Source organism: Prosopis cineraria, unplaced genomic scaffold, assembly GCF_029017545.1.
Source record: "Prosopis cineraria cultivar Desert tree isolate PC_DT_omini unplaced genomic scaffold, ASM2901754v1 PC5, whole genome shotgun sequence".
Taxonomy (NCBI): domain Eukaryota; kingdom Viridiplantae; phylum Streptophyta; class Magnoliopsida; order Fabales; family Fabaceae; genus Prosopis; species Prosopis cineraria.
The window spans coordinates 31,993,413-32,008,123 of NW_026555336.1; the positions used below are offsets into that span (position 1 = coordinate 31,993,413).

At 36.8% G+C, this 14,711-nt stretch overlaps 1 protein-coding gene across 1 annotated transcript; it reads right to left on the reverse strand.

The window, feature by feature from the left end:
• Positions 1–6,867: 6,867 nt before the first annotated feature.
• LOC129311891 (phosphatidylinositol 4-kinase gamma 5-like) lies at positions 6,868–10,294 on the reverse strand. The gene is given in 3 exon segments (XM_054954376.1): positions 6,868–7,975; positions 7,978–9,328; positions 10,037–10,294. Coding segments are annotated over 2 exon segments (1,914 nt in total). The 5' UTR covers positions 9,098–9,328; positions 10,037–10,294; the 3' UTR covers positions 6,868–7,181.
• Between the last annotated feature and the right edge of the window lie 4,417 nt (positions 10,295–14,711).

Consider the following 14,711-nt stretch of genomic DNA (forward strand, 5'->3'; position numbering starts at 1 on the left):
GATAAAAACTCTTTAAATTTCTTATTTTCAAGTTGAAATTGAGAATAAAGGTAAAAAAATTGAAGAGATTGACATGTTATGACTCTCATAAGCATGAAAATAAATTATGTTTAGTCAAAATTGATGGAAAGGTATTGGATGGTCTATTTTTTATAGTAAAAGCTATCCAATGCTCATCAAAAATTAGTTCATAATTAAATTTACACTTTTACACATGCTGACATGAAGTGTCTATAGAATGTCACGTGTCATTATGGGTACCACATAATGTCCGTCCACTAAAGTTAACGGTGAGTTATTGGATGTTCTTTTTTTTTAAAGTTGATAGTTTATTTCACATCACTTAATAGTTTAAGTCATTAGATGCTCTTAAAAAAAATAAAACATAACTAAATTTACACAATTATCCTTAATTTGTATGCTGACTCCATCTCAATGGGCAATGGCCCTTGAATTATTAAAGTCCAGTTTCTTAAAAAAGAAGAAGAAATAGTTAGAACGCTTTGAACGGGCCTAGTGCAAGTAGGACTGCAGATGAAGCCCATTGAAGCATGAGACCAAAAATACTAAAGCCTAATCATCCATAACAAGCAATCAGATACTGGAGTCAAAATCAGAGAGTATGATGTCGGCAACCCATCAAGATGACGTCTCCAAAAAAAAAAAAAAACAAGGAGGAACGCTGCCATCTCGCTGCTCTAACATTCTATTTCGATCTCTACCAAACTCCTTTTTCGATACCTCATGTTTTCGCTTGTTGACATATCGTGGTCTCCAAGGTCAACTTTGTATTCTCCGACGACTTACTCCGTCCTAGTTTCTCCGATCGTATGTGAGAGAAGCCATGTCTAAACCTCACGTACTGATATTCCCATACCCAGCACAAGGCCACATCCTGGCCCTTCTCGACTTGACCTATCAGCTTGCTCTTCGAGGTTTATCCATAACCCTCCTTGTCACTCCCAAAAACCTCTCCCTCCTCCGCTCTCTCCTCCGTGCCCATCCTGTCGCCATTCAGACCCTTGTTCTTCCCTTCCCTTCACACACCAAAATTCCTCCCGACGTCAAAAATATCAGAGAACTCGGCATCGCTGGGAATTACTCCATGATCAATGCTCTTTCCAGCTTCATGACCCTATAATCCAGTGGTTCAAGTCCCACCCTTCACCCCCTGTGGCCATCATCTCCGACTTCTTCCTTGGCTAGACTCTCAATCTTTCGCATCATCTCGGAATTCCCAGAATCGTGTTTTACTCTGTGAGTGCTCTCTTGGCCTTGATTAACAACTCTTGCTGGGAAAATAAGCAAGTTGCTCGGGTTCAGAGAGTGATCGAGTTCTCTGTCATGTCCGGAACGCCGTCGTTCAAGGCAGAGCATCTTCCTTCTATAGTTCACAATTGCAAGAATCCAAACCTGATTCGGAGTTCGTGAGGGAGAGTTTTCTTGCGAATATCGCGAGCTAGGGTTGTATTTTCAATAGCATTCGAGCTCTAGATGATCAGTATATGGATTATTTGAGAACATGTTGAAACCTCATTGGGTCTTTTCGGTCGGTCCATTGACCTCGATAGGACCCGACAATGGTGGAGATCAAGAAAACCAATACCCAGATTTGTTCAACTGGCTGACGGGTGCCCCGACAAGTCTGTGTTGTATGTGGGCTTCGGGAGTCAGAAGTTGCTCAAACGAGAACAAATAGCAGTGTTGGCAGCCAGGTTGGAATGATCCAAGACCCGATTCATATGGGTTGTGAAATTGGGCGCTCCACAATAGGTGGAGGAAGGATACGACGCTCTGCCAGACGAGTTTGAGGATCGGATTTTCGGGCGGGGCTTCGTGATAAGAAGTTGGGTGTCCAAGGTGGCGATCTTGAATCACCGAGCTGTCGGCGAGTTTCTGTGTCATTGTGGGTGGAACTCGGTGTGGGAGGCCATAGCTGCCGGAGTTATGATTCTGGTGTGACCTATGGAGGCTGACCATTTCGTGAACGCTAAGCTCCTGGTGGACGACAAGGACGTCGCAGTGAGAGTGTGGGAAGGAGAGGATTCAGCGCACGACCCAAAAGAGTTGGGTAGGATTGTAGCAAGATCAATGAGTAGAGACAGTGCAGAAAAAGAAACAGCTAAAGCATTGAGAGACGAAGCTCATAACAGCGTAAGTCCGCAGGGAAAGTCTTGGAAAGAATTGGATGTGTTAGTGGAAGCCATAATAGAAGTTGGTGCACAAAAGATATCGTACTTGAATCTCTCTCTCTCACACACACAAATGGGTTTCAGATAAGTTGGCCCTGAATATTGCGTAAACAATAGCACATGTTAGTATTATGGCATGGGAAACTTGCATTCATGTGCAGTCTATAACAATAGAATCTGGACAGAAGTTAAAAGCTTCAAGGTTTGTGATTGTTGTGGATGTAATAGGGTATCTGATAACGTTGTTTGAATCTTCATGTTGGAGCTTCACTAGCAACTATATCCTTGGAGCCTATAAATGTATTTGATCCGAAGAAAGGGAAAATCTAATGTTGCTATCATACATCATTTTTGGCTGATAAAAACATAATATTCGTGTGACATAAAAGACAAAGTGATTCTAACATTAATAATTAATAGAGAAATAAAAGGCAAGAAATTAAATAGGTATTCTATTATAAAAAAGTCATTATAAATAATGACAAATAATATTTTATTTAATTGAATTAAAATAATTTTATTGAATGGATTATCAATGATATAGTGTATTAGGTCTATTCAAGAATTTCTCATCTAAAGTATAACTTCACACAATGTTTCCTTAAACACAGAGTTTCATAAGCAAATTAAATATGCCAACATTAAACCTTTAAAACATTGACAAAATATTTTCAAATATTGACATACTACCTCCATCTAAATTTATAAGATATTTTTTAAAATAATTTGATATCTCAAAATATAAGACATTTTTATCAAAAAAAAAAGATTTCATTAATAATGATTATTTCAATATCATCTCTTATTGTTTCATTCCTCAAATATATTTATTTTCTTCTCTTATTAATGAAAAGTATTTTTGAAAGTTTACAAAAAAAATTAATATTGTAAATTGTATTTAATGCACTTTATTAATATATGTAATTTTGTTAAAAAGATGTCTTATAAATTAGGACTAATAGAGTATTAAATGTAATTTTTAAAAACAATAATGATGGGCACAAGAAATATTTTTTGAAGCCAACATTGTTAGGGTGAAAAAAATGGAAAAATACCATATAAAATGAATAGACCAAAGTAAAGTCTCATATGAAATTAGAAGACTACTTTTGTCTAACAATTATATATATCCTAGAAATAATGCAGTTAGCCCTCCAATAGCTGAGAATATCATCATCATCAATATATCAATATTTAATGCATACACAAAAAATTTATAAGAAAGGATTCCATGCAAATGCTGGGGCGAGCAGCTATTAATCACTTTTTGAACTTTTGCCCCCGAAAAAAGGAAAATCACCTTTTTAACTACTAGAGGCACATTGGTGAAGGGCCTTGCAGGAATAGCACCAATATAATCTAACGATCAACATGAAATCTGGGCTTCGGTTAATGGGCTTAATGGAAGACATGCAATGAAATGTGGCCCATGGCCTGCTTTTCTAATGAAATTCAAATTGCTTAAACCCTACTGGCCGAAGCCTAAACCTGAACCCAATTATGAAACAGAATCTGACACAACGATTTGCTCTCTGCAGCCTGCAGGAATGAGGAACCTATTCCAGTGCTCAAATCCATGCTCCTTTTGATTATAAGTTATCAAGGTTTATATGCACTTGGAGTAAGTTAAACTAAGCTTAAATTTAGTTATAATTGGTCTTAAATTATGCTAAAATAATTTATACAGAAACTCATATCTTCTCTTAAAATTGTTAGGTAGGTCCTACTTCAAGTTGGTGATTAAGAGTTTGAATCTCAATTCTTGTGTGTATGTAGTAATTTAGTTCAAAGATGCCTGTCAATTGCTCTTAGAAAACAAAATAGATGAGGAAAAAAATAGAGAATGAAAAATATCTTGCAAATATCAATTTAAATAATTGAGAATTCAAAAGTTCTAATTATAAATAAAATATTTAAGTTCTAAATGTAGCTTTTAAGTATTTGTATTTCATTTTTCAAAAAATTTTGTTGGGATTTAATTGTCAATGATTTACTAATCTTTTACCCTCCACAGTCATTCTCCAAAAATACACAAAAATCAAGACAAGCAGTACAGTTCATGGATTTCAGAACAGTGCCAATGTCCTTCAACATGTTTTAATATATTGAGGGCCACACCGCAATGAAATAGCAAATGGACATGCGGGTCCTGATAACGCTTGGGCCAACTTGCAAGTATTGCCAATAGTCATTTGCAAGTTTCAGTTTTAAGAAACAAATAAACAAGAAAAAGCAGTACTAATAATAGCCACACGTTTATAATTAAAGCCAAAAATATCATTTCATGCACTCCAAGTTGGATCTTCCTTGCAGCTCAGTGCCTCTCACACCTCATATATACCTGCTCTTTGTATATATTTGTTATTGTTCGCCTCCACAATTCATGCACATGAAATATCATCCATCATCCATGTACCCACAAAGAAGACGACCTTGCTTTCAGGCTTGACCATTCATGATCTGACAACGGCTTTCCAACTTGTAATACCATTAGTTTTGTTTTCAAGACAAGATTCTGAGCAGATCAAGTGGTATATGTTTTAAAACTAAAGAGGAAGTAAAGGTAATTTCAACAAATCTAAAAGTGATTCAGGTGATTTACCTTTTAATCATGCAGAAAAACCTAAACTTCAATCAAGAGTTACTGCAACAAAAGAATTGTCAAGTACAAGCATTTGTCTTCATAACTTTATTCTTATCTGTGACTGATTCACGTGAAAAAATTCATTCCTTGACTCACTTTCATACTCTAATTCAGATACATATCAACACCTGTATGCTTCCTTGTTCACAGGAAGCCAGACACAAACTATTTAAAACGTTGCATAAGTACCTTTCTTTGCTTTATCAGATTTTATGTGAACGTCAAGACAAAGCTTTCATGCATATTTTGATATTTTATTATTTTTTTGAAGGAATTCAGATACCATGTCTAAGAAAGAACCAACTGATCCAAAAAAAAACCTGTTGTATTTTATCTTCAACTCAAATCTACCTGTAAGAATGTGAGTTAGGCTATCTATTTTATATACTATAATTGCATATTGCCTTGAGCTCCGATTATTTCCCTAAATGAAGAAATTTACTTTCACTTTTGCTTTGAGATTAAATCAAGGAAGCGACCAGACAAGTCCAAGTCTCACACTTGCTTTGTCTTTTCCTCCTCTGATACAATCATTATATCTTAAATCCCAAACCATGAAAAAGCTTGGCGTTAGGGGACCCTTAAATGAAAATATTAATAGAATATGAAAGAAAAGATGGCTATAGATTAGGATGCCACTTCATCAAGCTCACTTTTCTATACCCGCGCTCAGACCAATCTCTGATAATGCAACGCCTTAACTACTATTTTCCTGTACATGATCATAACTGTGCCAGGGTAACCATAGTCAAACAAACTAGATAAGCTATGACAGAAAAATCCTGGCCGGCCCACAGATGTTGCTGTTGGAATTTAGAAAATCATTGATCAGTACCTCCACCAATTTTCCATGTCTATCCTGTTTTCTAGCTAACTTGATAAATTAATTGTTGACAATGACATTCTAAACCTCGCAAGATTTACTCCACCACACTGTTTCAGGCTCATTTCATTGAGTCAATCACGAAAATTTTATAATCTTCTTTTACAGACAAGCATAAGTTTTTTTTTTTTTTAAGAAAAAATAGGATTGGCTTTTAATATATTTACATATTCATTTACTGGAGTATAACTGAATCTAAGAGAGAAAAAGAGTAGCTCTGTTTTTAACTCTCTGTTTGATCCCATTCTATCCATGGGCAGGAGAGTTGAAGAGATAGAAGATTGCATTGAAAACTAATTAAGAACCAGAAGATTATAAGAGTTTATCCCTTCAACTTATTCAAAAGCCAAACAAGGATTTAATTTGGTGCAGTCATTGGTGGGACCATTTTATGTGATGTTTTTTCAATTGGTTGTTAATATCTTGCTAGCTGCTTGTGTCAGCATCGGCAGCATTTGTATGCAGCTCTTTGCTGTGTTGTTAATTCAGCATGACCATGACATAAGACAAGACTCTAATTCATTCCAAAACAAAGCTTAGTCACACACAGGGAAATATCGAGTTTTTAAAAAATAACTTTCTTTTATCTTCGTAGCGTACACCACAAGGAAAGAAAATTCAAAATTGTATTATTTGCTGCATGCGACGGCAGAAAAATGACGCAGATATTGCATGGCAGCCAGTTGTATTTACAGAGGGCGCGGTGAGCAGTCTATGTGATGGCATATGCAAAATGAGTGAGCCGGACTTGTGAAGTGACCCCACCACAGATGGCTACAAAAAAAATCCCTTGTTTTGATAATTTTGATGGGACTTTAAAATAGACAACAAGTCTCTTCAAGGTGGTTTAGGATAAGAAAGTCACTAAATGCTTCATATTCATTTTTAAGTATTCACTATTCAGGGACCAAGTTGTGCTGAAGGTATGTTTGGTTAAAGCATTTTCAAAGTCTGTTGTCTTTGCTACAATAGATATTCTTACAGGTACGTCGTACACAGCCAAACTAGTTGACAGCAATATGCTGATGTCACAAACGCAGAACCAGATTCATATACTTTTATCCGTTACCAATCATTCCAGCCAGAGAGCAAAGGAGTTTCCCAGTGAAATGAAAGTAAATGCATGATCAAATTAAAACAAAAGGGAATACAGAATTCGTTATATACATAAGTTTCATTTCACGATTTTATTCTACAAATGATTTATCGAACAGATCATAAGATGATCCTGGAGGGAAAAAAGAAATGAAATCATAAAATCAAAATGCAGCAAACGCTTCCCGGCAAACAAGATAGCAATTGCTAACGTATTTACAACAGTTCTTCCCACCCTCACTCCCAAATACAAGCACTCATCACAGTCTTATAAGCAAGATATATCCTACAATCCCTCAGTCCGAGATACCTAAGCCTCTTGTTCTTCATTCTTAAGTCCTTTATCATAGCAAGGCCTTGCTCAACTTCAAAACTGGCAGGAAGTACCAAGCCTCTGTCTCTGCTTCTGACCTAAGGTTATGGATTTCCTTTTGGCAAATGCTGGATACAAAAGCTCTTGAAACTTCTCCTGAAACACTGCCCATTGTTCATCACTCATATCAGCTAGCTTCACAAAGCTTATGCTTGCAGGTAGCTGCTCATTGGCACTCCTATGCCCAGAGGATGCATTTGCAATATAGCCATTATCCGCTTTTGTTCCTGAATATTTTTGGGTTTTCTCCCCTAACATAGTATTTTTCAGTGACACAGAAAATTTTGAGACATTTTGGATTGTTTGAGAGGAAAATGTGGCAAACCCTGATGGATCTTCCACATCACTTTCTTCCTCTCCCTCTTCAATACTTTCATCAAGTTTGGATAGCGGGTTGCGACCATGTCCACTCCCAAATCCATGTTGAAAAGTTGCTATGGTTAGAGGATCATCCAAAGCCAACTTGGGAGAAAAATCAAACCCAAATTCATCACAATCTATCTCAAACTGGAATTCCTGATCTCCCAACTCAGTCCTTGGAGATAGTTCCTCCCTCTCTGCAAGCATCTTCCTCGCCTCCAAACATACTACCTCAAGTTCACTGGGTTCCTCTTCACCCCTGCGGAACTCCCTAGTCATCATTTCACCAATCTCAGCAAGACATAGACCAAAATCAGCAGCCTGCTTAAGAAAAGTAGTGCAGAGTACCAAGACTCTCAGACAAGCCTCTCGTATCATGGGCAGTTCCCTACGAAGCATCACACAATCTTGAGCAGGATCAAGATTTTTATGTAAGTGAGCTCATCTTCAGTGAATGGAATCGAAGCCTGGGGCCAATGAATCCACTCAAAGTATGGATCCTCCAAAGCTTCAGGTAGGCAAAGCCCATGATCAATAGGAATGAGCTCCACCTGCCCAAATGTCCCCATGCTATCATGCTTTTTGACCAGCAAGTTTCCACCATGCCTATCTGTGTTGAGAATCCTAATGTCCAATATCCCTATACGATGCACAGAAGCAACAGGAAAGCTAGAGGTCCCATGATCACTGGCATCAAAATCATGTGGTATGAACTGTTGGCAAGATGCAATTTTGCTTACCAAATTCTTCCCCCGAGTATTAGTCCCATTGACCCCATCATTGACATTGAAGATCGAGTGAGTAATCTTAACCAAGGCAGTTGGAGGCACATTTGCAAAATGATCGTGATCAAGCAGATAAGCTGCAACTTCCCTGAACCCTGTCTCCCCTACCCTTACTGAGCGTTTCAAACCTGGCTGTCCAAGTGCTTTACCAACAAATCCTTTCGGATTGTTTGGGGCAAAAGGCTCCTCATCTGTTGGTTTCACAATGGCCACACTCTCACCTTTACTGTTCCGGAAATAGTATGCACCTCCAAGACCACTATGAACAGGGATTGGATCAATCCCCCTCCTAATTGCCTTCACAGTGTCCTTGACCAGTTTTTTCATTCTATCCAGGCGATCTGATTGCCCCAATATCTCAATAGGACCACTCTTGTCCCTCTGCTGGATATCCCTTCCAACGGGAGACAAACAAGGAGTGGATGAGCTTCTGTGCATTTGATTCCTAGTAAGAAGAAGTGGAGAATCATTTCTTACAGCACTAAGGTCATTCTTCAGAATAACGTCCCCAAAACTTAGTGAGCTCTCTTCTGTTGGAACATTAAGGGCAAGCTGCAACCTCCTTTTCAAAGTGTGAGCATTGTCTCTCCGATCCAATTCCATGCCAAGGACACAGCCATTTTCTGTTTGCACAAAAACTCGTCTCCTCCCAGCAGGTTGCCTCCCTTCGATTCTGCTGTTTCCATGGTACTCCCCACTGTGGGGACTCCTCATCAGTGCCACAGCCATCTGAGTTTGAACAGGGCTGTCCAACTTTTGAGACATCAACTGAATGAAGCAAGAATGATGGCGGAAGAAAGCTTCTTCCCTCCCCAGAAATCGGCAAGCTGGCCCGAGGAGATTGTGTAAGGCCAAGGTCTTGTTCCCCAACGATCATTAATCAGAGCCTTCGAATGAAAATTTTGGAGAACGAATTCAGGATTGGAGATAGAAAAAAGATGCAGGGCGATTACTATATTGAGGAGGCCATCATGCCCGGGTAGCAAAACACAAAATCTGCACGAGCATGAAGATTTAATCAAAATTCACATTACAGCCATCATTAAAGTAAATCTATACATAAATTCCCGTTCAGTTCAATCAATTCAAAGTAAATCTATGCAGTCCTTATTTAACTTTCGCACGCACTTGCACAACTATATCGTGAACAGATAATTCATCATTCATGCTTCTGTAAGTCCTGATAATTATAGAAAGTTCAGGACAAATAGTAAACGCATCAGTTTTGCATCTAATAGCTGATAAAATGAGCCTTGCATAAAAAATTTGCGAAACGTCCTCAATAAAACCATCGATCATTTAACGCTTAAGTTTAAGAAGCCGCAAAGCACGGAAAGAAATTCATTGAATAAATTAAAGAATCCTGTTCAGGTGCTTAGAAATCCCAAAAGTATAGAGAGACTGAAAGACCCAGCTTTAGATAAGCCACCATCATTTGTACCCAAAAAACCGAAGACATAAAACAAGAAACAGCTTCCCACCAAAACAAAAGAAACAAAAAAGTTCGAGCCAGGGACAGCTAATTTGATAGCTTCATAAAAACGAGAATCAACCCAGTTCCCTCCTTCAATGAAAGAAAGGGCTCAGATATTTTGGGAAAGAAAAACATCCGTATAAAATTGTTGAAATGCAAATACTCTATCAACGAGCTATAAGACATCCACGGGTAAAGACAACTTTATTGAGCAGGAGCAACGAACTCACCACAATGCGAGATCTGAACATGAAAAAAAAACTAAATCCCCGAAGTTACGGTGGCCAAAAAGTGGAGGCGGAATCACAAGAAGAGTGGCCGAGGAGGAAGGAACCACAAACCCAGTGCGAGTGTTCAGACCGTACAACGCTAAGGACTCGTTCGAGTTGACTCGGACGATTCTGTGTACAAGCAAAAACCCAAAAGGGAACTCACTCACTCTCTCCGACCGTCCTCTAAACCAACGTTTCGATCGGGTTAATATACCACCAACATGACGAGTCTCTTTTTCTCTCACGTAAACTGAGCCTAGAGGAGGAATCTAGAACGAAGACAAATGACCGCTGGATATAGGAATGGAAGTAGATCTAGGCCGTCGGATGATCTAAGGGACTGGGAAGGGTTGACGTGGAGATAAAGGAGTGGAAGACGACGTGGCGAAGAGTCAGAGGGGAGTGTAGTGTATTACAATATTCAGATTTCTCTGATGATCCTCGTTTCTGTCAAGGCGGACAGACTCAGAGCCTATGGATTTGGGCCTAGTTGGGCCCCACAGGGCACTTTTCAGATCTGATCGTACGGTGTGGATTGAATCATCGAATGCTGATCGGATGCTTCTGGGGCATTTTTGATTACCGGCTAGTTTGGGCATTATTGTTACTAGAGTGAGTAATTTGAACGGGATGAATTTATTTAAATTAAATTTAAAATATTTCATTTTTTAAAAAGTACATATAATTAAGTTCAATCTTAATTTTTTTAGTCACCAAAATTACCCAATATAAGTTCAACAATCAGGTTTATTTGAATAAGGTTCAATTTCAATTAAACTTAAAGTATTTTATCCTTTTAAAAAAGTACATATAGTTAAATTCAATTATAACTTTTCTGAGGCAAATGCAAGTTAACTTGTCGAGTTTATCTCGAATTACCTACTCTACTTATCAACTTGAGAAGACGAAATCAACGACTTAAAAAGTGACAAAAAATGATCAGATGGCTCATCTTGATCATGTCCTGGGCGATGACCGCGTTCCACATCCATATAAAGAAATTGCTTCTTAGCATAGACTCACCCTCCAAATGTAGAGCTAAAAAAATAGGCTAACCCAACTCTAAAGAGCCAGCCCTTGATGGGCTCGGGCCTAAAAGAGTCGAGCTTAAAAAGTTCATTTTTTTTTAGGTACCAAATTCCAGGGCCTGGCCCTTGAGATAGCAAGCTCAGGGCCGGCTCTACAAACTTCAAGTCCTATTATCTATTTTTATTTTTTTATCAAATTAAATAGTAATACTCCATTTTATTCCATAACTCAAAAATCTCATACCAGTATATAAATCAAGAGTACAACCATATCAATAAATAAAATGACACAATCAAAATAAAACAACTAAATAAACCATAAATGCAAACAAAATTGATAGCATCAGAATGATCAAATGAGATAAATCATAGACATAAGTCTGACTAAGAGCAAAATTGAGAATACGGGAAGAACAAGGAAAAGCAAATCAGACTACGGTTCTATTCGAGCAAGAGGCGGACTTGAGAGATGCTATCGTTTAAGTTTTTAAGCTTGGCGAAACACTATCACAGTTGAAAGAGCACAATGAAGCATGGTCGCAGATAGAGGACCATTGTTAGGATTTGGAAGATGCTATCAATAAAAAGAAATGATGAGAGACGAGCACAATTCACGTGAACAAAAGATAAATCGTAGAGGGGCAGAATCGGTGAAATGTAATTTGAAAAGTTAAGTTAGGGAATTTAGGGTTAGTTGTTATTTTTTTAATGTTTTTTCCTTCCTTACAAATATACGCTAACATCTACAGATAGATCATGTTTAAACATTTTTTTAAGTTCAAATGTCTATCAAAAGTTAATGATTTGAATAAAAAAAATTTAAATACAAAAATAATGTTATATAAGCTTAAATGGGCTAGCCCTTTAGGGCCAGCCTGTTTATTTTTAAACCTATTAGGGCCAGCTCGTTTAAGTTCGAATTACATTTGAAGGGTCCTAATTGTAAGCCTAACCTTCCAATTAAACAAGTTTAAATGAGCTAGCTCGACAGGCTGGGCCCGTATCCTCGGCTCTATCCAAATAGCGAGGATCATGGATCATGATGATATTTTCAATCTCACAAATTATAATAAATGTGTCTTCATACTTTTTATAATAATTGATAATTTTTTGGGTGGGAAGACAAGCCTATTTTTAAATGAAAATGAAAAATAACTAAAAATTTTATTGATATATGAAATATAATTGGAAGTGTTTACTCCCTCCATTAAAAAATATAAAGTATTTTTTGAGAGGTTGAATATTTAAAAATGTAAACAATTTTAGTCTTTCGAGATGTAATCATTGTCTTTTTTTTTAAAAAAGTACCCTTATTAATGAATGACTTTATATTTATTATAGGATGTTTAATAGGGGTAAATATAAAAAGATAGGGTTAGCTTAAAAGTATGTAACTAATTTATTGAGAGGTGAAATTCGTTTAAAAATACTTTACATTTTTAAACAGAAGGAGTAATAATTTATAGTCAAAAAAAGATTAGTTATTATGATTTACAAAGTGGTTTCTTTTTTAGGGAAAAAATTGTATAGGGTATTTTAGTCTCTAAAAAGAAGATTTTCTACGTAATTATATCGTGGATTTTGTTATACTAAGTTGACTTAGTTCAGTTAAATAAACCTCAACATAATTATATTGTGGATTTGAATGAAGATACTAACAAAAAGCAAGAACAACAGACCCTTTCTCATCCTCAACCTGCAATGAGAAACTTAGTGATGAATTTGTCTCGAGCTTGAAAAAGCCACTAGATCCTGCCTGAGTATCAGAAATCACAACCTTAACGAAGGAAGGCACGAAGAATGTGAAATGCTAGTACGAAACTACAGTTGATGTACAAGAGGGTATGATGGATGATGATGCAGAGGTTCAAATCTAGGGATCTCATATCTAAGCATATGTTTCTTGTGGTCACAACTCTAATTATTTTATTATGAATTTTATATCTTGAAATTGTAAAGGCACAACCACTAAACTTTACTGGGTAGACTTTGTGATTTAATGAGAAATAAGGAAGTGGACCTAATAATTTTAATTGAACCTCGAGTGAGTGGAAGAAAGGTTGATAGAATTATTTCGAAGTTAGGCTTTAGTAATTGAATACATATTGAATCTATGAGTTTTTCTCGAGGGGTTTAGCTATTATGAAATCAGGATGTCTTCTTAATTCAGCTAAATAAATCCAATATCTCCATGTTTAGGTTTGTGAGAAGGCAAGCCAATTTACTTTTTTGGATGACTGTGATTTATGTAGAGACTTGTATGTCTAAACGAAAGGTGTTATAGGATAACTTGGTGAACATTAGTGATTATATGAATGACTCCTAGATAGTTTTAGGAGATTTTAATACGTATCTCTTGGTGGAAGATAAAATAGGGGGTGCTCAACTAAATTTCACTTCTACGTATATAATGATCCTAACTCCAAATAACTGACTGTGTTGGAGATAAATTCACTTAAAATGTAATTGATTAAAGGAAAGAATTGATTGGGTGCTGATGAATCAAAACTGGAGCTTAAAATTTCCTCAATCCTTGGTATATCATCTCCCTAGATTTGGGTCAGACCATAGACATCTTTTTGTTAGAACATCTTGGAGCCAACCTTCCTAAAAATGTAGTCCTCTTTTTAGATGTCAAGCTACCTAGCTTTTAGAAGAGGATTTCTTTGAACTTGTCAAGAATTCTTAGATAACAGGTATTTGGAAAGACAAAATTAAAAAATTTAAATAGGAAGCAAAGGTTTGGAATGCTAATAAGGTGGGAAATCTTTTCAAGAAGAAAAAAAAACCTACTACATAGAATTAAAGGAGTGGAGAGATGTCGCAGTAGAAGAGATAACTTATACCTTGCGCAAACTGAGAAGGATCTTTGGAATGAATATAATAAGGTTATTTGCCAAAAGGAGCTTCTTTGATTTCAAAAATTCAGGAGCCAATGGCTGAAATAGGGAGACAAAAATAGAAAATACTTTCATGCTTCAACCTTTCTCGCCACAGAAGAAATAGAATTGAAGCTTTAAAGAATTCTAGGGATGAATGGATCTCGAATCAAGATGATTTGAAGAGTTTAGTTGTGGAATATTATAAGAGTTGTTTGAAAGCATTGGTATGCCCATTCTTTTCAGCCTCTCAAGAAATTCCTTTCCTATGTTGACAAATGCAGAATTAGGAAATATACACAGAGACATTAATGACAAGGAAGTCAAAAAGGCTACCTTTAAACTAGGTGCTTTTAAGGCACCGGGACCATATGGGATCTAGCCCTTCTTTTATCATGAATTTTAGGATGTGATTGGGAAGGATATTTGTAAGATGGTTAAGGATATGTCCCGGCAAACTTGAGACCATTAATGACACTCACTTGGTGCTCATTCCAAAAGTGGATATACTAGAGTCTATGAAGGATTTTAGACTGATTACTTTATGTAATGTCAGTTATAAAATTATCACAAAGATTTTGTGTAGATGATTGAAACCAGTTATGAGCAAATTAGTGGGTAGGCATCAATGCAGCTTTATCTCCAGAAGGCAAAGTAGTGATAACATAATAGTGGCTCAAGAAGTGATTCACTCTATGAAACTTACAAAGAAAAAAAAAGGATGAT